General features: G+C 32.6%; 1 protein-coding gene across 6 annotated transcripts in view; it reads left to right on the top strand.

Annotated features, from left to right (window-relative positions):
- The window catches only part of LOC145297667 (unconventional myosin-XVIIIa-like), a 794,600-nt gene that overhangs the window by 687,340 nt on the left and 79,914 nt on the right, over positions 1 to 27,346 (top strand). For all 6 annotated transcript variants that reach the window (XM_080143864.1, XM_080143857.1, XM_080143848.1 and 3 more), the window contains 6 exons: positions 3,368 to 3,511; positions 3,635 to 3,724; positions 7,817 to 7,936; positions 20,143 to 20,254; positions 21,766 to 21,893; positions 26,156 to 26,310. In XM_080143864.1, the coding sequence (XP_079999990.1) occupies positions 3,368 to 3,511; positions 3,635 to 3,724; positions 7,817 to 7,936; positions 20,143 to 20,254; positions 21,766 to 21,893; positions 26,156 to 26,310 (749 nt within the window). The remainder of the gene's footprint in view (positions 1 to 3,367; positions 3,512 to 3,634; positions 3,725 to 7,816; positions 7,937 to 20,142; positions 20,255 to 21,765; positions 21,894 to 26,155; positions 26,311 to 27,346) is intronic.

The raw sequence follows: 27,346 nt of genomic DNA, 5'->3' as shown, positions 1-27,346 counted from the left end.
CCTCAAAAAGATGTCCCAGCAGTTAAAAGGAAACAGTAGAACTGCTTTTCTATACTTTTTGCATGTGTAACTTCAGCTTAAAATAGGTGAATATTTACATATTTAAATTTAAAGTAAGTATATTTTAATCCATTCATGTGACAGGACAATGACCGCCGGCAAAAAAAAAAAAAAAAAAAAATCTACTAAATTGTAATAAAGCTTAAAGGCTATAGTCGAGGGAGACCTGAAGGTTCCCTTTTCATTAGTTGCTACACACACTAAGATATAGGGGAGGACTCCACTCCATTCCTAGGATTACTTCACTGTCCTTTAATCCTAACTTTATCAATTCTAAGGATTTAGTAAAGGGGCATTAAGTACTTTTTAGTGAACACTTTTACTGTTATGTCAGATGGGCCAGTAAATTGTAATAGACAGTCCAATAATATTTGAATTGAACATATGAACGATATTGTCGGGTTTGTTTTACATTAGACTAAGGTACGAAAAAGTGGTAAAGAAATAAATATATAACAAATGTTACTAAAGGCAAGATGAGTTACTCTTCTACCTACCTGGATAAGTTTTTAGTGGTTGTAATTGATTTTAAAGTGTGTTTAAAGTGTGAAGCGCAAGTCGTGTTGATCGCTTCAGTTAAAATGAAAACAAAAATGGTGCCATGATGCGCGCGCTCTCTCTCTCTCTCTTGGAGTTCTGAGAATCTGTCAAAACCTTGAAAAAAAAAAAAAAATGACAAAAATCCACCAAATATAACCATGACATTTATTAGGTGGATTTCTATCAGTATTTTTATTTTTTCGAGGTTTATTGCTGTGTCAAACATATTGAACATACATTTTTTGATGCTCCAACAGAATTGGTACGAGATTTTCGGAAATTATAAAACTGAATTTCACACGAAAACAATGGTATCTACGTATTCCTTATATTTTTAAGATGATTATATCCAAAAATTATCAAAATTGATAAGGTAAAAAAATTTTATTAAACAAACTAAAAAAAAAAGAATTTCATGAAAATAATTGTAAAACATGGTTCAAAAGGGAGGTAATTTTTCGTTCAAATTAAACAAAGATGGCAGCAATTTTTCACCTGCTAACATGATTAAAGTTATTTTTTTAATAATTCATTAATATTCAAGTAATTTCGACTGCATAATTTAGAAGCTACCATTGTAACTTATTAAAATTGAGAAAAAAAATCAGTTGAATCCATTGTTTTTTTTTTTTGTTTTTTTATCTGAAAACTCCATTTATCGACTACAAAATCTCGCCCCAATAATGTAGAAGCACCCAATTTTTTCTTTGTATATTGAAAATGTTTGTGAAAGAACCTTGAACTTGAAAAATCAGGCAAAAAGTAAATTTGGTTTTATTTTTCCCTTGATTTGGATTCTACAGTTCTCATCTTGGATGTTATTTTCACAATGTTTTGGCCAATGTAACCTCCAACCTTAATCAAGTGTATCTTGTGAAACTGGGGAATCTGCAAAGGATTTCAAATAATAATTTAAAAAAAAAAAATCATAAACATGATACAAATAAACAACCTTTTAACTAAAATATTCAGAAGTGTAATATCTGGAAGTGATTTAAAAATTGGGTATACATACGATAAATTAAAAACTGAACTTTCTGAAAGATTTAATTTTTCAAACTTGCTGTTCAAGTTTTAGAGAGAAAATCAGTTTGGTATGCAAGTTTAATTTAAAATGATAATCCTGCTCCCCCCTTCCCTCCAAAAAATACCCCCAACTCACCCAATCAACAACAAAATCCCATCTTTTCAATGCAAGGGGTCATAGATGCCAGAAATTTTTTTACTCTGATTGGGTACTTTCATCAAACGGCTTGCATTCAGAATTCTTTTTTTTTTTTTTTTTTTTTTTTTTGGCTCCATGCTTTCCTGACCATGTCAACATGTAGAAATTTAAATGTGATGTGAATAAACATTTTGCTGTTCAACTCCCCACGTGGGTTGTCCACTATGAATCTGGCTCTTTGCAGCCTCTTATGCTTTAGTGACAATATGCCTTGTTTTTTTTAATTATCCTATAGTTTCAAAATGTGTTTATGGGTGTCTATCTCCCAAACACTTACAGAGTTTTGTGAACATACAAGAACTAAATCCTTATGTAAATGTATGTATATATATATATTATATGAGTGTAGACGTGTGTATATATATATATATATTATTAATTCGAAGGTAAACGGTTACATTTGGTCGCTACAAACAGCCATCTATTTCAGTCAATGAGATTTTGTCAGGCGACCCTGAACCATTTAATTCTATAGAAAAAAAAAAAAAAACAAGCGGCAAATAGTTCAGGATCGCCCGATGAAGCCTCATTGACTGAAACAGATGGCTGTTTGTAGTGACCGAATGTAACTGTTTACCTTCGAATTAATAATAATATAAAAATATTTTGCTCTTGTTATCAAGCACTATCTAACAACCTCATAGTATTCATTAGTCCCTACTTTTTAACATCTCAAGCCTGGATTTATATATATATATAGAGAGAGAGAGAAAATAAAAAAGGAACAAACCGTATTATGTGTTCACCAACGTTTCGTCTTTATTTTCTCTATTTTGTCGGAATACTATTTCCATTATTTTCATCATATATATATATATATATATATATATATATATAAATTATTACTGTAATTTAATACCTGCAAATACTAGTATTTCAGCCTTTTGGGAGATTCGAACCTGGCTACAAAGCCATCTGACTCCATAAACAAGGAACAAACCGCTTGGGCAACGTTAACCACAGCAAAAAATATAGTTCAAATTAACACTTATATAAATTGTAAATGTCATTCAAGAAGGCCGAGAGTGATCATGTGATTTTAACATCATGATCTTTGCATATGGGCTTAAGTGGCTAACTTATTTCATTTCAACATAAGTGCTCAACATATATATATATATATATATATATATATATATATAATTTCATAAAATTTGATTAACATTTTTCTTTATAATAGTCAAAAATTTTCTGCTCTTTTGATTTCTGGTTTTCTACTCTGCAGATGGGACGATGGTGACAAGCAAGATATGGATCCTTCTGATTAATGCTTTCTATTTTAGACAATGTAAAAACAATCCCCTCCCTATGTTCAGAATGGTTTTCTTGTCTGTTTGACTGTATCTAGTTGTCCAGTCAAATGGACAACAGAAACTGGAAAAAACTTTAAAAAAAAGAACAGACTATAACCAAACTTTTCTGTTTTATAACTGCTCTCTGTACAAACTGAGCCCCATTAAAAATATTAAATTTGAATCGTTTGAATTTCATTAATCAATTAAATTATACCTGCATAACTAGTTATAACATTTTGTTTTCCAGCTCCAGCACACTGCAATCAGTTGCATCCAAAATAATGTCAAAAAGTTTATGCTCATTCGTGACTGGCCATGGTGGCGCCTCTACGTACGGGTAAAACCCTTGCTCAATGTTCATCGGACTGAGGAGGAACTCAAGAACAAAGAGGTAAGATGCTTCTTAAATGCTTTCAGTTCTTCACTATTCTTTTCTTAATTTTTCCTGTTGAAATTCTTTTTTTTTTTTTAATTTTCCCCAAATACCTGATTATCTCCCTTCCTTTATTTACAGGCTGAATTAGAACAATTGAAAGTGAAGTTTGAAAAAGTCGAACGTGAAAGGAACGAATACAAACAACATTGTGACAAGCTAGATAACAGGGTAAGTTAACAACTACAAAAAAAAAAAAAAAAAAATGAAACTTATTTGCATTTAAAAAAAATTGCTTATACATTTTTAGAATTACAGCAGTAGACAAAAATAAAACAAAAACAGTTATTGTTTTTTATTTTTTATTTTATTTATTTATTTATTTTTTTTGAGAACTATTAGAAAGTTAACTCTTCCGCAAAAGACACCTGACAAAAATATGGTTTGAATCATTAAATCCCGTTTAATTTGGAAAGTTAATAACAATAATAAAAAATATTAGGTGTTTCTTCATTATTAGAGCAAACTTCAAAAATCGAAATATTGAATTTCAAGTAAAATCAACAGTATCTGCTTAATTGTCATGTAGCAATAATGAACATATCCAAAAATTACTAAAAATAAAGTAGAAAATTATTTATTGATGAAAACACTTTTAGAAGACAATTAGCAAAAATTGAGTTTTGCTAAATTGACCTAAGATTTTTAGTTTTCAGAAAATATCTTTCACGTAACATTTTGGTCGATGTAACCTCTGACCTTCTTCAGGCATATCCCGTCGAACGCATGAATTGGCATGGAATTTCAAATGGAACTTTTTTTGTAATTCATGCTCTCGTTCTGTCAGCCATGAGCAGACGTCCTAACTAATTTGCGATTGTATTTTGAATGTTGCCGACATTGAGGATTGAACTTTCAACTTACAACTGAATTTTACCAAGCGCTTTATTCACTATGCCATGGGTCCTTAAATCTTAAATGCAGTAAAAGCAGCACCATATGAAAATGATCAGTGGGTATTGGTTTAAACTTTGTATAAAAATCCATTTTGATGAGTATAGTAGGGTAAAGTTAGACACAAGGTTAGTTTTTAATGCGAGGAAAATCGAACTCCTTAAAAGGGGGGCACTCTGGTTTGGGACAGACGTTGAAAAAGATTTAAGGAGAGTAAAAAGTGGACTTTTCGTTTACTTTCAACAACCTTGTAACTCTCGCTTCTTTTGACTTCGAGTCTTTGCATTTTGCATTCCATGACAAATGTTTCTGACAAACGGAGAAGAATTGCTGTTTTCTGGGTTGAAATCTATTCATTTAACCCTTATCATTGGCTAGTTTTTGACCTTATTCATTTATTTATTTTTCTTCGCTCTGTTTGGATGTTTACAGCACAATCATGTTGACACACTAGTTCTCACCAGATCACTGAAGTTAAGCAACATTGAGCCTGGCCATTACCAGATGGGTGACTATTTGGGAAGGCTAGGTGCTGTATGTACCTTCTGGGAAGGTTGGACATGGGGCCAGTACCTTAACCCCGAAAAAAAAAAGAACTCCTTGCTACAAAAGCATCTATAAAAGTTGTGGATAACCTATGCCCCTCCCCCAGGGGCTCAAGGTTATGGATGGATGGAGGGTGTGTTGATGTGCGTATGATGGCTGTATGTGAAATGATGTCACAATAAGGAAAAAGAAAAAGACTATAAAAGGAACATATACACAGACTGATGATATTCGAGAGGTCAGAGAGAAGGATCATGTTAAGGACGTGGGTGACGTCCCAGTCGAGACAAGCAGTCACGCATGGGGGGAGAATGAGGAATAAAGATCTTTTCTTAAAACCTGAAACAACAAGTTGAGTTTCTTTTCTATTCCTTGTCTTTGTCTCCCTTGCGACAGTCTACAACGTGTTGGGTCTATGTGTGTAAACGTGTACAACGTTACACTTACATAAAGTAGCTTCATGCTTTGTCTGGAAGGATTTCCTCCAAAAAAAAATTTCAGCACTTCTGTGTGACAGTTACATATTAGCATCAGAGACGAGTTATCGACCCCTGTTCTTAGAAAAAGAACTGCCATCTAGTGGCCATTATATGAACCTTAAATATAAACACGTGTTTACGATAATGCAAAAATATATGAAAATCGTGTAAAAGATGTATCAAAATATAATTTTAAAAACATGAAACATTTATAGAGGTTTAAGAATAATTTTTTATTTTTATTTTTTCTTTCTGTACAGAAAGAATGTATATATAAAAATATAATTTTAGTTTGCACTAACTGTTAGAAAAAGTTATCGACCCCTGACAAGCAACATCTGTCGGCGGTTCTTTAAACTAAAATACAAACATTCACCTCATATAACATAACTGTCATGCGTAAGTGCCAAAATTTCTTCCACTGAGAAAGGACAGAAAAGATTAAGTATAATATCAGAACAGATACCACATTTTGTTCCTAGCCAAAAGGCGAATTTATTTATTTAAATAAAAAAAATTACAAAATTTCTATCCAACTTAGGCACTACACCCAGTTTGATTTTTGACAAGAAAACTTTTTGCTTACTCCTAACTAGATTCTTTCGCCAAAATACTGTATTCACTCGATGGCTTTAAACCTACTTAAAAGATTACCAATGGTTTTGATGAAATTTTATTCACAAATAAATATGTATACATGAGTAATGATGATCTACATCGCCTCGTTTCATTCTTGGAAGACAATGGATACCTCCTGAAAGGGTAGATGTGCGTGTAATTGTGAGGCAAGGGTTGTACAGTTCCCAACAACACCTCTCCTGAATCGACCTTGCTTTTAGTCCAGTGACAAGAAGTCCAGGACAACTGAAAACAATGCAGAGATAAGCAGAGAGCACAGATAGCACCTGGAATTCCCAAATGGTCACCCATTTTAGTACTGACTAGGCTCAATGTTGCTTAACTTCAGTGATCTGACAGGGAACCGGTGTGTCAATGTGATTATGCCGAGATTTACAAACACCCAAAAGAATGAAAAATAAAGAACCAAACAAAATGCTCATGGGATGGGTTAGTAAGGCCTTACAAACTTGTTGCTAAGTATCAGACTGCCTACTGTTTAGCATGTCAATCGAAAACAAGCAGGGCAGTCTCTAAACGGGAGTGGGAGCAAAGTGAGGACATGAGAAAAAAATATAAGGAATGATGATGATAAGTATAGTTTTGGGAATACGCAATGTAAAAAAGTTGTATGATGAACAAACCTCCCCAAAGTTTTGTCTTTGATGCATGAAATTTTAATTAACGGAATTAAAGAAAGAAAAAATCCATGAAAATATTTTTAAGAAAATTTAAATTCATAAAAGGCAATACAATGTAAAGGTGTAAATGATAGGCATAAACTGAAGAAAATTAAGATATGATGTTAGAATTGGCTCTGTTATTACAATATATATATATATATATATATATTAGCAGATCGTCCGGCATTGCCTGGTCATAAAATATGCTTAAATATATTTTGATTAATGCAGATTTCGTATTTATTATATTAAATTGGACCCAATATATAGTAATGATTTAAAAATTAAAAAAAAAAAAAAATTTTTTTTGTAAAATGACTCGTGTGCCACCACTGAGAATTGAAAGTAAAACATTTAGCTAATGATTTACTTCTTCCTTTGATGTTAATGCCTGACCTATGAAGACATGTTTGCTGCAAGGCTTAAAATTAAGACATGAACCATGCATATGCATATTTGTAATGCCGTCGTTCGACTTTCACCTGGCTGTTTTCTTTTTTTTTCTTTTTTAACTTTTCCCATTTTTGCACTGATTTTTCCCAGCTAAAACCTAAATATGAAGTTTCACATGGGTTCGAATACCTTATATATTAAGTTTCTGTCTGCGGACAAAAAACTAACAAAAGTTTGGTAGGCAAAATTTTTTTATACAAATATATATATACACACACACACACACATACATATATATATATATATATATATATATATATATATAGAAAGAGGTTTGTGTTTACTATAAGCTTTTTACGCAAATATAAATCATGTAGAATATCTGCATGAATATAATTACATCAAAAAATGTTTATGCTACAAGAAAACTGAAAAAAAAAACTAATAGGAAATTAAAATGAATGTTTAAAATGCAAATTAGCTAGAGCTTTTGTAGATGAATGCAATTCTACGGCCCATATATAACAAAGTTGTATTTTCTTTTTAAATAAATAGGAAAAAGGGTTTTTAATTAATATATATATATATATATATATATAAAAATTATAGAAGCATAGATTTTTAAGATTTAACTTTATTTTTTATTTCAGCTTACTGAATTGAATGCTGACCTTGCTGAGGAAGCTACAACATCCAGTCATGCCTCCGAATTACTTGACCAAGAGACTGCTGAACGTATGCGCCTGGAAAAAGAACTCAAAGATCTTCAGGTTGGTTTTCTTTTAAAACATAATCATGGAGAATTAGCAAGTTATTTGGAAGCATAATTTGGTGCCGCTAACTAATGGTCAAATCATTCCTTGATTCTTTTATTTCACCTCTTTTTAGCACAAATCATTCTCTTACATATTTTTTGATGTGAACTTAAACATCTCGGTTCTTGTCCTAAATTCTTCGTATTAAAAACAACAAAAATAAAGAAAAATCTGTATGATGTATGTACCCATGATGAAATGAAAATATCATATTCCAAAAATGACGTAAATTGATTAAGTAGTGGCCAATATTCTGAAAACAATCTTAAACAAAACAAAGGGATATTACTAAATAATAATTCAAACTTGCGAGATTTATGTTGTAATGCCTATGAATTTTTATTAATCACTTAAAAATGATTTTCTTTATAAAAATAAAACTATTTGATTAATTTGCGTAATTTTTGGAATATGATATTTTAGTTCTGTTCATGAGTATTTACATTGTACAAATTTTTCTTTATTTTTATTTTTTAATATAGGACAAGAAAAAATACGTCTCTTATAACTGATTATGTATGTCAAGCGGTTCTTTCCTCCATTATTTTTTTTTTTTTACTACACTTTGGTTTTACAGTCTCTTCCCTCGTACATATATTTATATATAACACTACAAAATCATTTACATATTGTAAATAGGGTAAAAAAAAAAAAGTGTAAAATAAAAATAGTGTAAAAAAAAAAAAAAAATTCAACATTTCAAAAATACCTTCACAAAAAAGTCTTAAATATAACCTTGATTCTAAATGACCCAAAAGTTCTCAAGTCATAAAATCAATCAATTCACAAAAGTCTTAATACAAAATCTATTTGTCAATCATTGCAGGCAAAAAATGCTACTGTTCCAAAATAAATCTATTGCTACCAGATAAGGCTGTCTGAAGATATTGGCTTCCTGATCAAAAATTCACAAAACATTGATGTTATTGTTTTTGTTTCCATTTGTAAAACTCAATAATTTTCTGCAAAGTAAAAAACAAAAACAATTGTCCTCTACAAAACAAGTAAACCAATCACCATGAATAAATTTTTGAATATATATGTATATGTAATATACTGAGTTTGTGTAATTCAGTAAATTTTCATATACCAATAGGTTTTAAGCAAAAAAGGTTGACTTAAGGATTAAGCTAAAAAATTATCGCATTTCATAATTGAGCATTAATACACTGTGTGTGCAAAATCAAGACTTCAAGACAAGGTGTTGATGGCAACGAAAAGTGTACTTCATTTTATGTTACAATTGTTTCAATGTCCAGTTCGACAGTTTCAAGCATTATATCTGAAAGTTTGTTTTTGAAAAGTTTCAAACGATATGATGCTTGAAACTGTCGAACTGGACATTGAAACAATTGTAACATAAAATGAAATACACTTTTCGTTGCCATCAACACCTTCTCTTGAAGTCTTGATTTTGCACACACACAGTATATATATATATATATATATATATATATATATAAACCTGAAGCATAAAATCTTTTTTCAATTAAGATTAAATTCTGGAAAAGTTCATTTGTAAAAAAAAGAAAAAAAAAATTGCTTGAATTTCTATCCAACTAGCTATTCTATTGTTATAGGCACTGGTATAAAATTGTGGGTTTGTATTACTGTACACATAGATTCGAAAAAGTTGTCAAAAAACAAATATATAACAAATAAATGTTATCAAAGGCAAGATAAGTTACTTTTCTACCAAACTGGATATATTTTTTGTGTTTTTATTCAATAATAACTAGACAAAATACTATTAAAAAACAACCGAATATATGTCAACTTATGTCACGGTAACATATATTGAGCGAATTTCTAACAGTATTTTGTCTAGTTTATTATTTATAATACCTTTTCCCAAACTTACCCTCTCTGAGAGAGAGTCGGCCGCCATTTTGAATTTTCCAATACATCGGTAAACACTGTATGCTTTTCGAGCTGAATAAACATGTTACATTAAATAAAAACACAAAAAATATGTCCACTTTGGTAGAAAAATAACTTATCTTACCTTTGATAGCATTTATTTGTTATATATTTGTTTTTTGACAACTTTTTCGAATCTATGTGTACAGTAATACAAACCCAAAATTGTTTTTTGCACTATCAGTTAAAAATCTGTTCCCAACATTTTCGAGTAATAATCCTGCAACAGTTAAGCAAGACAGAAATAACATCTTTACATTCCTTCTCCCTGCCCTCCCATCAAGTAATAAAATATTTTCTTACAAAATAGCATAAGACGTTTTAAGTGCCTTGTCTAAAAATAGTTTGTTTGCTATGCTCATCAAAATTGTTTATGATCTTTCAATATTTATTAATTTATTTATAAGAGTCGTTATGTTCAGCTTGTAAAACCTTGCATATTTATAAAATGTCTTTGCCTGCTACAAGTTCACTTACTCAAGACTCTCAAGTGACAATTGAATGTAATTATTGATTGCTTCACAGGTTTAAAAAAAAATAGATGACTAGAAATTAATTTGATGTTAGAGTGGGCCAGTTTGGCTTTTGAGTAGGCCGATTTAACTTTAAATGAATACGCTTTTTTGAACAAGAATACATATTTATAGCAATTTATTTATTTCTCAATTGGTACTGATGAAGTTAGCATTGATTATATGACTGAATTTTTGATAATTAACCATTTTCAGTACAAAATAAAATCACTCATAACTTGTATCCACTCTTTAAGTTGCCTCATCATAAATGGGCTCAGCTTAACTGACTGGAGCTCTTTACTTATAAGGAATCAACGAGCTCAATAGTATTGTTGCAGCTCCTAATTATGCCCTGCTTGACTGCCTGATTCTGGGACAATTTTGCAGTTTGAATGGTATGAGAAATAACAAATGTACAAAATTATCTTTAAAAACTAATTTCTGACATTTTTATACGCGTGTACTAGGTAATAATGTTTTGTAACAGATTTGGCAAGTCTACTTCGGTATTTATGCAGAAAACAAACCATGTTGAAACTCAAGGTACCTTAGATAACTTTCCAAACTTTTTTGTATGGGCACTTTTATTGATAGTACACGCATGAAACTCTAGTCCTCTTCGAAGTAATCTCCTCCGGCTGCAATGCACTTGTACTGTTCCAACAATTTCTGGAATACCCCATGGAAATCCTCTTTTGTGAGTGTGTCAATCACCTTCATAACTACAGCCTCTAAGGTTTTCCTTGAGCTTAGAGAATAACCAGAAGTCACAAGAAGCAAGGTGCAGATTATAGGGAGGGTGAGGAACTGTCTTGATGCCCATCTTGGTCATATAGTCTGATCCTCTCTGAATACTTTTGGGATAAATTTCACGTAAATCTTCTGCATCCTCTGTTCCTCATTAATAACTGTGTGTATACACTGACATCAACCTACACTTATTGTTCCTCTAGGCATACAAGGTCCTTATCCATGAAATTCTTGATTTGGCCAATCAACTCTGGTGTGCTGATTTCTTTACTCCTCCAACATCTCTCATCATTATTTCCAGACTACTTGCCTGTCTTGAATCTCTTATGCCACTCAAAAACTGATGCTCGATTCATACAAGATGGTCCAAAAGCAGTCTGAAGCATTCCATATATTTCTGTGGTATTTTTCCAAATTTAAAATAGAATTTTATTGCATATCATTTTTCTAAAGTGTCCTCTTGTCTAAATTGCATTTTTTTAATTCGCCAGCTGTGACAATCAGGCTTTAGTAAGGTGTATTTCAATTCCTGCTGTAGCTGTTCATTTGAACCTGAAATCATAAAAATTGGTCACTCATCTCGTAAAATGTATAGCAATAACATACTGAATTTTCAAAAGTTTACAACAATTTTAAATGCCTGTACAAAAGAAACTTATTGAAGACACCTTGTAATACCATTATTTAGAAACCCATTCTTAATTATGGGGAAGGAGTTTTGTAGTTATTGTGTACTTTCAGTTAACAATTTAATGAACCAAAAGATACTGAAACTTAACTTTAAATTATATATATATATATATATATATATATATATTTTTTTTTTTTTTCTCTCTCACACTTTTGACGGTCCTGGATATGACCTAAAACTATATCCGATGGTGAGGCCCCAGCTAGCGGGCCTTGGGGAGTGTGGAGCCACCCTTTAATTGCCATTGCTCCCAGGCCCACTCTGACCCGGAGTGGTAGTACCTGTTAGGGTCCCAACTATGGGTTAAATAGAATCCGACTTTAAAAAAATATACTCCATTAAAAATCGTTCCTCAAAATAACTAGATTCGGCATTAAATAACCTGAAAAAGGTTGATATGCCGTAAAACAAAAACAACCAACCAACCACACTTTTGACCAAGAAAATAAATAAAAAGGAGACGGGTCAGTTGTTATAAGAAATTAATTTAATTAATACTTGAATTTAAAAAAAAAAAAAAAAAATTTTTTTTTTTATATACAAGTTATTGGAAAAGAGTAACAAAATAAAAACTAAAACTGATCTTTGTTGGAAAAAACAAAAGTAAACAAATACTTTTATAAAAAGCTTTGATTTAATAAAGTACATGAATAAAAAACAAAACTTGGCATACAAATTCGAGGCGTATATAATCTTATACATCTAAAGTTGACTGGAGAAAAAAAGTGTAACATAATTTCTACTTCTCTGTTCCACCCCACTTCCTATCTACTCTTTATTCTTCACCTACCCCATTCCTCTCTTTGGACATAATCACACACATAACTGATGTCTTAGTAGAATTAAATGATATAAATTACTTTTTGTGCCCCCCCCCCTCCAAATAAGGAATCTTTTTCTTTAAATTTTAGATATTATAAATCCAAGATTATGTTGATTTAAAAACGTGCAAACTTTGTGGGTGTTTGTGGTATTTTTCATGATTAAGCTAGACATCCAAACAGTTGCCCTTTATATAATATATGTATATATTCCTTTATTTATACAAGTGTTATTAGCTACATATCTGCATACATGTTTCAGCTGAGACCTTGTATAAAATCCTATTCATCAGGTCATATCTACTTAAAGGTCAAGTTGATATGATAACCCGATAGAGCTCAATTTTGAATGAGATAACAGCTGAAATCTGTATGCACTCAGGTAGCCAATAATGTTTGTATAAATGAATTCATACTATAATACTCAACTATATCAGTTAAGATAAAAATGAAATGTAATAAGTCCTCAGATGTACCTCTCCATCGATACTCTATGGCTTCCGCACATTTATATAAGATCTACCTCTGGGTTCCATGTTTAAAAAGGATGTGTCCTCTATAATATCAGACCTAACAGAATGGTTAATTGTAGGTATAGACCGTTTCATACCCTCAAAAAAATTCCAGCAAAAACCTAACAGCCAGCTGTGGTTCTCTCCGGAATGTGCTGCTGCCATTGTGCATAGAAATCACTTTTTCCATTGCTTCCAACGTAATAGGTGTACTGAGACTAAAGTAATAAAGAACGCAACAGTTGTATGCTCAGTCCGTCAAGTCCAAAGTAGCTGAGCAGTGGCTTGGTTGCCACCAGTTTTGCAAATAGCAAACAGAATCCTGGACAGAATCATGTGCTCTATCCCAACTCTCATAAATGAACCTGAGGTAATCTCATCAGCATCAGACAAAGCCAAACTCTTTGCCAAGAACTTTGCAGCTAATTCTAACCTTTGCAACCAAGGCTGCCAATCTCCAGTATTTCCTCCTGTATCAGAAAACATGCTATGTTATGTACAAATATCTGTACGTGATGTTGCCAAGCTAATCAAAAACCTTGATTCCAGTAAAGCAACCGGCCCTGACGGTATTCCAATTATAGTACTCAAGTCTTCAACCAGAACTTGCGCCGATCCTTACAAAACTGTTTAAACATTGTCTTAAGGAGAATTGCTTCCCATCACCATGGAAAATCTCATCAGTATGCCCTGTATTTAAGAATTCAGGTGATTGCTCATCTCCCTCACAGTACAGGCCAATAAGTCTCCTGTGTGTCATGAGTAAGTTGCTGGAATCTGTGTTAAATAGAGAAGTAATCAACCATCTTAGCAAAAATAGCCTTCTTAGTGGCACACAATATGGTTTCCGTTCTGCTAGATCTACAGCAGATGTGCTTACAGTTATATCTCATAGGATTAGCGAATCTCTCGACGGAGCTACCTTTCTAGGGCAATTGCTCTTGACATATCAAAGGCCTTTGATAGAGTATGGCATAAAAGTTTACTTCACAAGATCTCCAGCTATGGTATAGCTGGAAATGTCTTCTGAATTATTAAATCATTTCTCTCTGATAGGTTCATAAGAGTAGTGGTTGATGGGCAGAAATCAAAAGCTCTTAGTATTAATGCTGGAGTCCCTTAGGGGTCCATCCTTGGCCCAACTCTCTTCCTGATCTACATTAATGATCTTCCAAATCACATCCTTACATCATTCGTAGACATCTATGCTGATGACACTACTATCTATGGTAGCACATCTAAGACCGTAAACGACCAAGTTCTCTCTGATTCTCTCTCCTCTGATCTTGAGCAAGTGGTACAATGGGAAAAGAGGTGGCTTGTTACTTTTAATGTATCTAAAACCAAACTTTTATCTTTACATCATCAACGCTCTGGTCCCCATCTGGCATCAATTGAAATGAATAGCTCTCGTATTGGGGAGGCCTCATGTTTTGACAAGCTTCTGGGCTTGACCTTTACTCCTGATCTTAAATGGAATACATACATTAAATCCGTTACCAAGGCCGTTTGAAAAATGGTGGGATCCTTCTATCGATCTAGTAGGTATCTCACTGCTGATGCAATTCTCTATCGATCTAGTAGGTATCTCACTGCTGAGGCAATTCTCTATCTATATAAGAGCCAGGTATGTCCAAGAATGGAGTACTGTTGCCACATCTGGGCAGGAGCTGCTAGAAAGGACTTATCCTGCCTTGATAGAGTTCAAAATAGACTTCGTAGCCTTGTGGGGGATGTCTTTTTCTCTTCCCTGCAACCTCTTTCTCACAGAAGAGATGTTGCGAGTTTGTCTCTGCTTTATCGTTATTTTCATGGCAGGTGCTCGGCTGAGCTCCATTCTATGGTCGCCCCTTGCCAAACTTTCGCAAGAAACAGCTGTCTAGCAGAAAACACTATCACTAGTTTCCTCCACTCTTTATCTGTGCCTAAACCTAAGCATAGATTCCATGAGCAAAGCTTCTTTCTTAGAACTGCACGCTGCACGCCTATGGAATTGTCTTCCATTTTTCTGCTTTTCAGCTGACTACAATATGGTTGTCTTCAAGTCTAACGTAAACAAGTTTTTGATGAGCCGTTTCATATAAGTTAACAAATCTACCGAATCTCCATTACTAATGGTTACTATATTGTCCAATTTCTACTGTACACTCTTTAACCCTTATCCTCGAGTGGCCTCTTGGCCTTGATAAGTGGTGATGCCTATGTAAAAAAAAAAAAAAAAATACGGTTCTACCTGTTAATGAGCACTATTTTAGAAACACTTGAGTTTTATTGGCTTAGCATCTAAGAAACCACAACAATAAAGTTTATATATATATATATATATATATATATATATATATATATATATATATATATACATACATACACACACACTAGCTGGACACCCAGTATTGCTCGATCAAACAATACACTTAATTATGATATTTTAATTCATTCAGATTGCGTATGTATTATTAGAGAATCAATCCTCTATTGATTATTATATATTACGAGAGATAATTTGCCTAGTGGACAAAATTAAAAAAAATAATGTTGTTTATCATATTCTGTCTGTTTTTGTTTACAATATCACGTCAGCTGATATTTTGACTTGACGATGAATGCCCTGGAAAGTCACTTCTAATTAATGTTTAGTTTTAAAATACGCAAACGAAGAAATGATTTGCTGCGATTTTAAATGGTACCTCTTCTTTTAACATAAACTGAACTCATTAATAAGAAAAAATTGAAATAAAATGGTGAGGTACACTTCGGCTTGATCAGGGGATCATTCGATCTGTAATTAAATGCTCCACGACTAAGCTGTTTCCAGTTTTAGTAAATCTGTTTTGTTTTTTTTGTTTGTCTTTTTTTTAAGAAGAAATAATTTGTTGAGATCTTATTAATTCCCTTGGCCGGTGCAAGTAAAAAATTCCCCTATAAAAATTATTTTTTTATCTATAAGAAAGACTATTTTATGATTAGATTTTTTCGATTTTCGATACTTATCAGGTGAATTTCTGTACAAAATATATCTAAGAACACTGCCAGACATATAAATTACCTTTGTGTGAAATTTGCAAAAGATAGACTCAGCTATTTCGGAACCTATGAGGGACTCACACACACACACAAAGTGACTTTTATATAAGTGTGTATGTATATATATATCATGTCAAATCACACTTCAATTCCTTTTGACAGATTGATTGTTGCTATTTCTTCTGATGAGTTAAGGGCATAATAGACTCACTGATTGAAAAAATAATTAAGTGATTGATTTTGCGCTACGAAACAGATACTGTCAAGAATTGTATAAGTCAACTGAATTAAAGGAATAAATTATATGATGGTCAACATCATGAATTTTGGAATATAACTTTGTTATTTATTCTCTATATTGCTCTGTAATTACATTGAGCTTCTTAAATAAGGGTATATGTTATAAGAAAATATATTTATATTTCTGTAGAAATATATATATATATATATATATATAACCACTATGATTTTGATAGACAAGTTTCAAGCAAGCAAGGACGCCTCGATGGTCCACAGAGTTTTATAATTATATAGATATATAAAGAAATAAAAAAAAAAAAAATGAGAATTCAAAGTTAAATAAAACTGTTACATCATCAGATCAATAAGGAAAAAGGTCCTGGATATGACCTAAAACTATATCCGATGGTGAGGCCCTACCTTGCGGGCCTTGGGGAGTGTGGAGCCACCCTTTAATTTGCATTGCTCCCAGGTCCACTCTGACCCGGAGTGGTAGTACCTGTTAGGGTCCCAACTATGGGTTAAATAGAATCCAACTTAAAAAACAAATATACTCCATTAAAAATAGTTTCTCAAAATAACTAGATTCAACATTAAATAACCTGAATATGGTTGATATGCCGTAAAACAAAAACAACCAACCAACCAATAAGGAAAAAAAAACCTCTTTATTCCATGGCATTATTTGGACTGTCTCTCATTTACTTATATGTATTTTCGTTTTTTTACGTCAAGGGGGTACAAGGGCTTGTAGTTTTCCAGAGCATCTACCATTAAAATACTTGTAAAATAGGTGGAGGGATGCAACATTTCGTCAGTGAGAGCTTAGCTGACAGTTCAGGACCTATTAGGTTGGCGACTCTCCTTTGAACCCTGTGTAGGAGTGAGAGACTAGTAGTATATGCACCCGCCCAAATGTGCGAATGGTGGCCTCGTAGAGGTGCAGGATACTTTCAGGCGTAAGTAACTTTCTAGCACAGTAGAGAGAGCCCACCTTCCTAGAGACCATAAAACTATTATATCATCAGATCAATAAGAAAAAAGAAAAACTCTTTATGCCATGGTATTATTTGGACTGTTTTCTTATTTATCGCTCATTTACTTATATGTATTTTCGTTTTCTCTTTTTCATTACTTCCCTATATCCTCATTTTTCTAACAACTTCTTTAACATCCTTCCTACTGTTATATACTTTTTTTCTCCTCTTCTGGAGTGAAGCATTTAGCTTCGAAATCTCATGGCCTAAAGAGGTTCTTTTTCCTTACTGATCTGATGTAATTAAGTTTTATTTAATTTTGAATTGTCATATTATTCCTTTTGTTAATCGCTCCACTTAATCATGTAGAGCTTTTACTATCTTGATAGATTTGTAGGCTTAAAGATTATTTGTATCTTTACCAACTTCATTTATTATTTGTGCCATACACTCATTAGGTTATGGTGTGTCTCCTGCTCACCCTTTCCCTCAGTGGTGTTAAAATAGAGAATGCCAACTTTCACATTTTCTCTGCTTAAAAAGTCACCAGGAAGGTGGAAAAATTATCTCTGTCCGGAAGTCACATTTTTGTCAACTTTCTTTCTGGGGTTACATCCGACCCCTAAGTGTCACTTGAACTTTTCCATTTAATTAACGGCTTCCATTACATAATATATTTGTGAATATAACATTTAGTTATTTTGTAATATTGTTACGGAGCAAGAAAGAAATACTCGTTTCTTATTCAATCATTTTGTCTTTGAAACGCCCCTTACCTACGTCTTTTTCTTGTATTTTGTTTATTTTATGCCAAGTAGCATTTAAGCTCACAAATCAAAATTTGCTTCTGACTAAATAACTTTCATTGATTATTGTTATGCCATGTTATTGGAAATCAAATAACTACTCAACCACAGTTTATTTACAAAATTAATTAGTTTGGCCCAGTTTACTGCTGATTCGATATATTTTAAAAATATTATTTTGTATTTTCAACTATGTTTTTCCCTTTACAAAGGAAATGTATTTTACATCGGCGACCAAGCCATCTCCCCATTCTAACTGGCAGGATGATCTGGTGTTTTCTGGGCCTGCCATTAAATAAAAAGGCTCTAATTCCTGTTGCTGACTCCTTTTTAAGGCAATTTCAACCATAACTCCAATTTAGCTATCTGTATCCCTTCCTCTGAGTTAATTGCTTCTTACTGTGGCTGGTTGGGTCACACTCTCATCCAAAATTTAACTAAATATGCAGGATAGCATACTATAGAAAACAAGGGAACAAAAATAATCAGTCAGGGGAGATAACTCCTTTTATATTGAAAAATGTGAGTTGTGTAACATAATTTTAAAAGTGTACAAATGAATAAAGATTTAAATGATTTCATTACACCTCAGACAATGCTGGATAGAGATGTAGAATACGTGGATAAAGTCTTTTCTAACATTTAAAACCACTTTGTTAATATGTTAATAAATGAGGAGTGAAAGCGACTGGTGTTGGTACAGGAAATAAGTCCATAACGGTTAGAAAGCCGACATGTTGGTAAATAAATGTTTCATTAGTAGAGGAGAGAAAAGAGTTTATAAATGAAGCATAGAATGTCCTGCTTAAAATACAAGTGGGTACTTGTGCAAAATAAGGACCACTATCAGTGTAATTTTCTGGGCAGTTTACGTAAAACAATGAAAGATACTGAAAAGCTGAATCAATTAAATAGCAGCAGTTAACATCGTTCAAGAAGATATTTATTTGCTATCATTGGTTTATTATTAAAAAAATATATATATTTATCTTAATTTGAACAAAAAAAAATGAAAATGTTTTTGTTTTTTTGTTTTTTATCAGTTTGCTATTCAAAAAAATAAATATTTATTCATGAAACTTAACCTTACAAGACTTTTTTTTCCCTCCTTTCATTTTGATTTTAAATTTTAATTTTCTTAGTTTCTAAAAAATTGTCCTATAATTATTCATTGTATTTTGTTTTGTTTTTTAGAAGTAATATACTTTTCATTAAAATCTGGCTAGCGTGTGCGAAAAAAAAAAAGAAAAAAAAAAACAACTTTTTTCAGCTCCTTCCAGTATTTTACGTAAAGTGTCCAGAAAATTCTAATGATAGCAAGGTCCCTTTTTTACATAAGTATTAAAAAATATTTATATATGAAGAATGTTTGCATACAGTACATCGATGTTGAAGTCACGCCTATGTAAGTATGTACATGCATATTATATGCATCCAGCGGTAGCCATGATAGATTCTTACATCTTGTCCAACACGAACCCAAAGCCAGAAAGAAGTTTGAGGATTAGTAGAAACACTGTGGGTGAGTAAGCTCGCTGTGGTATGCTGAGTGAAAAAGAGTTTAATTGGCAATTCATTTTTATCACCTTCTATCATATGATCAGCTCGCTTGAGAGAGGGCCTCTGATTGGACAAGCAAGAAAGAAAACTGAATCATTGTACCAATCAGTGCCGACCTTAGAAATTAAGCACAAGATGGTAGCACATTGCAGCCCTGTGACATTTTATTGTTATGTTTATTTTATGACCGTCATGAAACTTTTTAAAACATTTTTGATCTCAGAAAGAGTGGAAAAGTTTTACGAGAAATTCAAATTTGAACACTCTGATCAAACATCTTTTAATCTTTATCGTTTTAATGAATTTTAATGTTTGAAACAACGTTTTAATTCTCTTCCTCTGCAGTCAAAGTACAACAAAGCAAAGCAGCAAAATGAGAGACTGGAGCGAGAAGTTATGCAATGCAGGTTATGGCAAGCAACAACTTTCGAAGGAGATGATGATGATGATATAGACGGTAAGTTTAAATAAATTATCACATGACCATCTGTTGTATATGCTTGATATAGTAGTTTCATATATATATATATATATATATATATATATATATGCAACAAAATAAAATGATGAAAAGTGAAAATTTACATTAATTCATGAAAAGTTCAAAAACAAAGACAGGGTACAATAGAAATATCTTCCACATTTTGATATGCAATCTTCCCAGTCGTGCTCGTGCAGTTTCTGAGCAATCATTAATCTGTATGGATGGAATTGCATATCAGCGTGTAGAATTCTTCTGGCTGTCTGATCAGACAATTCCAAGGCTAAAAGCATGTTTGCAAAATAAACATGTAGGAGACTTGAGTAAGATAAAGTCTCACAGCTTGAATACTGCCTGGCGTTTGAGCACTTTGAGGCCTTTCAGATGTTTTGGGGTTTTTTTGTAGTGCCGAACCTATAGCTCTGAAATTTGCAACTCTGTATTGATTTTATCTGAAACAGCATCATGCCATCCTAACTTGTCATGAACTCTGAAACTCTGTGTTGCAGTTAGAGATTCAGCATTCTTCAAAAACATTTCTACAGTAAAAGCACGATGTGCATCAATCCAAACCATATTGCTTCATGAAGATACTGGGGGGGGGGGGGCAAGGCAAGTTATTAGTTAAATGAAAAAATCATTGGCACTTGTATAAGTTCATTAGCAATATTAGTTGAAATATATTAATATATTAAATAATATTAATTGAAAGTTTAGAATGTGGGTGGTGTTTCCGTACTAGTGCACTTATTGATCTGCACTATTTTTTAAATAGTATTTTCATTTTTAATTAAAGTTTATGTATCTGTTTTTATTAAATTGTAAGGTTAAAGTACAGAATAGGTGCAAAACACCTTCTCCTTTCCATGTTAAGAATGGTTTTCTAAATAACGTTATTATTTCAGCACAGATCAATAAGTGCACTAGTACCGGTATTTCTGCCGCATCCTGTATAATGAAAGATTGTCCTTATTCTATGTAGTTTAAAAATCAGACTTTTTTTTTTTTTTTCCTTCAGAGGAAATAACTAATAAAATAAAAGTGCAGAATTTTGTAGAATTGCTAATTAACATGAAAATGGAAAACTTTTAAAATGGCAGCATTTGAATAAGTGATATTTAACTGGAGGATACTATAGAAAGAAATTTGTGAATCCAAATACAGTTAAACACAGCTTCTCTACTCGATGCTCAAACTCGTTCTCCGGGTCTCTGTGTGTCAAGGGAAATCACTCCCCCGGTGTCTATATAAACTAGTGTTCTTTGCCTAAATTCCTCTAGACCAACAGTAATTGTAGAGTATTATAGAGAATGTCACTTTGCGCTTCTCTGGCCAATGGACAATCCACATCTAATGTGCAAAGCAATAGTTCAATGAAAAATGAAAAAGAATGAAAAGTTTTCAATCCGTATTAAATAACCTCGAAAGAGTTGCTATTAAAAGAAAATGAAAGAAATCCAAAATTTCCTTTTGCTTTTTCTTTTCAGAATCTGTTTATAAAGAACGCTACGAAAAATCCCGTAAAGAGCTCCATTACTTGAAGCAGCAATTACAACATCAGCACGAAGAAGAATTACAGCAGGAACAGAACTTAAAGAAACATATTGAAAAGAAGGTGAGTCTTCTGAAGTGGACGCAATTTCGAACGCCCATCACCACTTTTATTACCGCACTAGCTTTATAACATGTGGTATATGCCTGTATTAATATAGGAACATAGGTAGGAAAGAAAAATAGCTGGCTCTCCCTTTTATTGAGAGGCAAAGTCACGGTGTAAGGTGATGGTAAGAAAATAAAAAATTCCGTATAGGCATGAGAATTTCTTTTTGTTTTAGTTAAATACTAGCAGGTTGCCTGGCGTTGCCCAGTCATAAAATACATATAATATTATATTTTAATACAAAAGCTGAGACATGTTCATGGGAGTATTATGTTTTTTCTAAACCGTTCACTTGTAAGTAAAAAAAAAAGAAAAAATACTTGAGCTAAGATCAAAACCAAAACCTAAAGACAGTGAGCCAAGTACAATAACCATTAAGTCAGCATGAGACAATATTTTAAAAGGTGTCTTCAAACTACTTATTCTAAACATAAGTAATCTGTAATGTGAACTATTCACGCATGCGCATTCATGAAACAGTTAGCAAACATAAAAATCTGATGACTCCCATGTACCAATTTTTCAATTTTGACCCCTCAGTAGACCTTTTTTCTGGATGAAAATGGATTAAAAAGTTTCCCACGTTTCTGAATCTCCTATATACCAAATTTCAAGTCTGTGGACCAAAAAAAAAAAGGTCCATAAAAAAATCCAATCATTTGATGGCCCCCCTAGCGTCACTCCACGACTTTTAGTCTTGGAAGTGATAGTTTGAAAATATGGAGACATACAGGCATAGCCTTTTATATATTAGATTTCAAACTGTTGTATTATAGAATTAAATGGGCATAGCCCTTCATTATATATTATAATCAAATGATAATTATTGGTCCCTCCGACAAAGGAGGGATTGGACCTAGTAATTCACTCCCATTTGTCTGTTTGCTTTGCACTTTTCTCAATAACCACGCCTCTGAATTTTAAAAAGTTTTGTGAAAACATTAGTCATGGTAAAAGTAAATTTTTGCCAGTATGGATTTTTCCGGGATAACTCTGATTGCTTCCCTAGAGCGCATTATAGAGGTAAAATTGCCCCCAAATCGTTCATCCGTTCATTTGTTCACACTTTTCTCAACAACCATGCCTTGGATTTTTTTAAAGATTTTGTTCAAACATTAATCACGGTGAAAGTAAATTTTTCACTTGTGGAGGTGGGGGGGGGCACATGCTCTGCTTTTTTATATATATATATATATATATAGATATATAGTTAATAGTGAAGTATTTGACCAGTGTAGAAAACAGACTTTTCAAAATTTCACAAGTTGAACCTTTTAGTTTAAACTTTCTCCCCCCCTCCTTTTTGAAGCCACACAGCTTTTTGAGCCAGGCTTTTATTTTTCTGTTTCATTTGACATGAACTTGTTATCATTTTAGCTTCTTTCTAAAGCCTAAATCTTTCTTTACACATTATCTTGTTAGTTATTTTTTACCCAACACTGAGTTTAGATCTCCACATGTTCTGTCATGTTTCTAATTAAGCTGCTTAACACAAACTCATCTCGACTGAACAAATGGTCAAATAAGGCATGTGTTGACTCGTCTTGTGTTCCGACTCATTATCTCTTAGAAGCATTCTTATTCATTCTTATTACACAACAGCTTTTGATTCAAAATTGTTGATAAATTGCAACATTCTTTTCTTTATGATTTTTTTAAAAATTTATTGCAAATTCACAGCCTAAATCTTAAGAACATACTTAAAAAAAAAAAAAAAAAAAAAAACTACAACAGAAACAGGTATGATTCTTGTCCAAAACTCCCCCATATTAAAAAAAAAACAGAAAGAAAAAAAAATCTATATTATAATGTATATACTCACAACAAAATGAGAATAACATATTCCAAAAATCACATAAATTGATCAAGTAGTTTTATTTTTGCAAGAAAAATAGATATTTGGATCTTAGAATGTGACTATTCTGTTATTTTTATTATATATATATATATATATATATATATAATAAGTTAACAAATTTACCAAATTTCCATTACTAACGATTTCTATATTGTCCAATTTCTCCTGTACACTCTTTAACCCTTATCATCGAGTGGCCTCTTGGCTTTGATAAGTGGATGCCTATGTAAAATATATATAAAATGAACTCATTTTTCCCGTGTGATTTTGACCTTAATAGGATTAAAAAATCAAGACATTTCATGCAAATGTAATATGCACAAACTGCAGCACAATATCTGAGGTGTGTTATAGGCCTATTACCTCTCCACTTCCTCGATACTCGTACATTCCTATATTTTTTCTGATGAGAGTTCATGGCCAAAATCGGTTAAACTCAATGGAAGTGGTAAAATCTTTTCTCTCTATTAAATTCCTCCTTCCCCCACGACTACTTAATACCGTTGCCGGAGCGTTCACAAGGAACAGTTATGAAGGAACACCGGTTTGAGTTTTCTTTTCTTAATAGTTGCTTGAAAAAAAAACTGGAATTAACCAAATCGAAGCGTTACTTTGTAGTTGCTTAAAAAACTGAAATTAACCGAATCAAAGGGTTATTTATGCCATATCTTTTTTGGTTTTCTGAACACGTTTTTCCATGAATTTTTGCTTTTTGTTTTTCCAATTTTGTTTATAAAGAAGTTTTACGTTTGTCTGCTGTTTTCTTTTTGTTTTGCCGATTTTTTTTTTTTATACAGGGTTATTACTTCGCTTACACACACACACATCTCCAAACAACCGGGCAACGCCGGATAACCCTCACTAGTATATATTTTATATATATTTTATATATATATATATATATATATATATATATATATATATATATATATATATAAATGTGTGTGTGATCATTGGCAAATAAATGTATTGCTATTCTTGACTTGTTTCAAGTGTCTGTCATGAAATGTTTTATTTGTCTCAATAAAACCGGAACTTTGAATTTGTATTTATTTATAATCGTTTTGGAGAAGTTCTTAATCTTCATAAATTATAATTTATTATTGTCCTCTCCCCATCCTTATAAATTCTTTTCCTCTCCAGGAGAAACAGGATTATCTTTTCATACTTTGAAAAACAAGTGCAAGTGGTATGAATGGCAAACAATTGATACAATCTCTCACCCACGTATAGTTAATGAGTTAAGTAATTAACTTTTGTATACGGCAAAATCATGTTGACATACCGGTTCCCTCTGAATCACCAAAGTTAAGCAATGTTGAGCCTGGTCAGTACTATATGGGTGACAATTTGGGATTTTCAGGTGCTGTATGTGCTCTCTGCTTATCTCGGCAGTGTTTGCAGTTGTCCTGTACTTCACCTTGCCACTAGACTCAAACAGTGCCGATTCAAGAGAGATGTGGTTGGGATTGTGTAATCCTTGCCTCACAATTACGTGCACAGTTGCCCTTACATTGTCTTTCGAGACTGAATGGAAGCATCAAATTAACTTTGTTATTTGCAAAGGTTTTTTTTGTTCTTTTTTTTTGTTTTCTTTTTTCTTTCCGCCCCCCCCCTTTCCTCTTTTCCAACTCTACCATCCTCTTTCCCCTCCCATCTCCTCTTTCCCCTCCCATCTCCTCTTCCCCCTCCCATCTCCTCTTCCCCCTTCCCACCCCCTTCCATCTCCTCCCCCTCCCCCTCCTTTTCCCTCCTCCCTGAACTCATTTTTTGTTTCCCATATATATATATATATTTGGGAAGTGATATACAAATTACTGTAAGTTTATGAAGGGATGCTCTTTGTGTAAGCAAATCGAGCCTAGATACTTTGGACAATGTCAAAACATTTTTAATTCACTGCCTGCATAGCAGCAGCCATATAACGCAACGGTTAGAAGCTCCGACTGTCTTTTAGGCGATCGGGTTTCGATCCTGGCTTGAGGTAGTTGCTTGTCTAGCCGCACTGATGAGCTGTAAAACAGTACTGTATCTAGATGACTATATATATATATATATATATATATATATATATATATATATATATATATATATATATATACATTTTCATTATTGTCAAAAGTTGTTTTACAGAGATGTCTCTTACCACAAGTGGAGAGAAAATATAGTCTTTCAGTTAGCTGTTTCGCCCTATCATGGCTCTATTATATGGCAAGATGAGCAATTTGCTTCATTTGCATACACGCATATACACACAAAGAATTGATTCAAATTATTTTTTTTTTCAACTACTGTTTATTATCTCCCCTTATTGATTCATGCATTTTATATTCTTTTTTCCTTTTTCAATTCCTTGCAGTACCATGACTCTGTTCAAGAATGTGAAGATGTCCGGCATCAGCTGAGTGTCAGCAAGAAGAAATCGACAAAGCTTAATTCTGAAATGCAGGATATTAAACGGCATCTTGATGAGCAGACATCACGCAATAATGAGCTTGAAAGAAAGCAGCGAAAGTAAGGAAAACTATCAGCACTTTTTTTCCTTTTTTAATATATATATATATATATAACAGCAAATGGAGTTATGTGTTTATCAACGTGTCGTCTTTATTTTGAGACTTCCTCTGGATGAATAAAATTAAGAAAAAACACCAGTACAAATATACAAATATTTAAAAAATTTCTTGTGTGACGCTATGTCATTTCAGAAACGGAAATTCCAAAGGGGAGGGGGAAGGGGCTTGCGTTGTTAAAGAGAGATTTGTTTACCCCCTTTTTTGAATTTCCAATGTCTTTTTCCGTTTCTGAAATGGAACAGTGTCACACTTTTCACAAGAAAATTTTTAAATATCTGTACTGGTATTTTTGATTTTTGATAATTTCACTTATCTAGAGGAAGTTTTGAAAAAAAAGATAAAACATTGATGAATACATAACTTGGTTTGTTCCTTTTTATTTCTCTATTTTGTTGGAATACTATTTCTATTATTCTCATCTATGTATGTATATATGATATGAAAAAAAAATCTGGCTTCCACTGGTGATTAGTGCTGGTTTGAGGCACTAACATGCAGGTACTATTTGAATTTATATAAAAGCAATTAAGGGAATGTGTAAATCAGTATGAATTAATAAAATTACGAAAAATGGTCCATAATAATAATAATGGAAAGTAAAAACCTGTTTTAGAAGTTCGAGATTCGCACTATATTAGTTTAGAGCTTGTTTCCGTTAGTTGTTCGACTCTTTTCAACTCTTCCACCAATAGTATTAAAGTAAATTCCAGTTTTATGTCATCTTTTTCTAACATTTAAAACAAAACAATTACAACTTTTTTCACTTCCCTTCTTTTGTTATAGCATTTTTTTTAGCATTCAAATACGCAATACAAGTCCATTTTTATTCCTTGTTGTTTCTCTGTTATGGTGGATAGAGAGTGGAGTGGGAGAGCGACAGAGAGAAATATATCGTTGCGTCCGCTTCGTTGACAAATCAAATCTCCATCTGCCAATCTTTTTTGTGTCACTTTTTCCTGACAACTTTTAAAAAC

The sequence above is a fragment of the Euprymna scolopes genome, chromosome 2 (assembly GCF_053919585.1).
Source record: "Euprymna scolopes isolate OS-2025 chromosome 2, ASM5391958v1, whole genome shotgun sequence".
In the NCBI taxonomy this organism is placed as follows: domain Eukaryota; kingdom Metazoa; phylum Mollusca; class Cephalopoda; order Sepiida; family Sepiolidae; genus Euprymna; species Euprymna scolopes.
The sequence above is the reverse complement of the archived record's forward strand: the minus strand, read 5'-3'. Positions and strand labels throughout refer to the sequence as shown.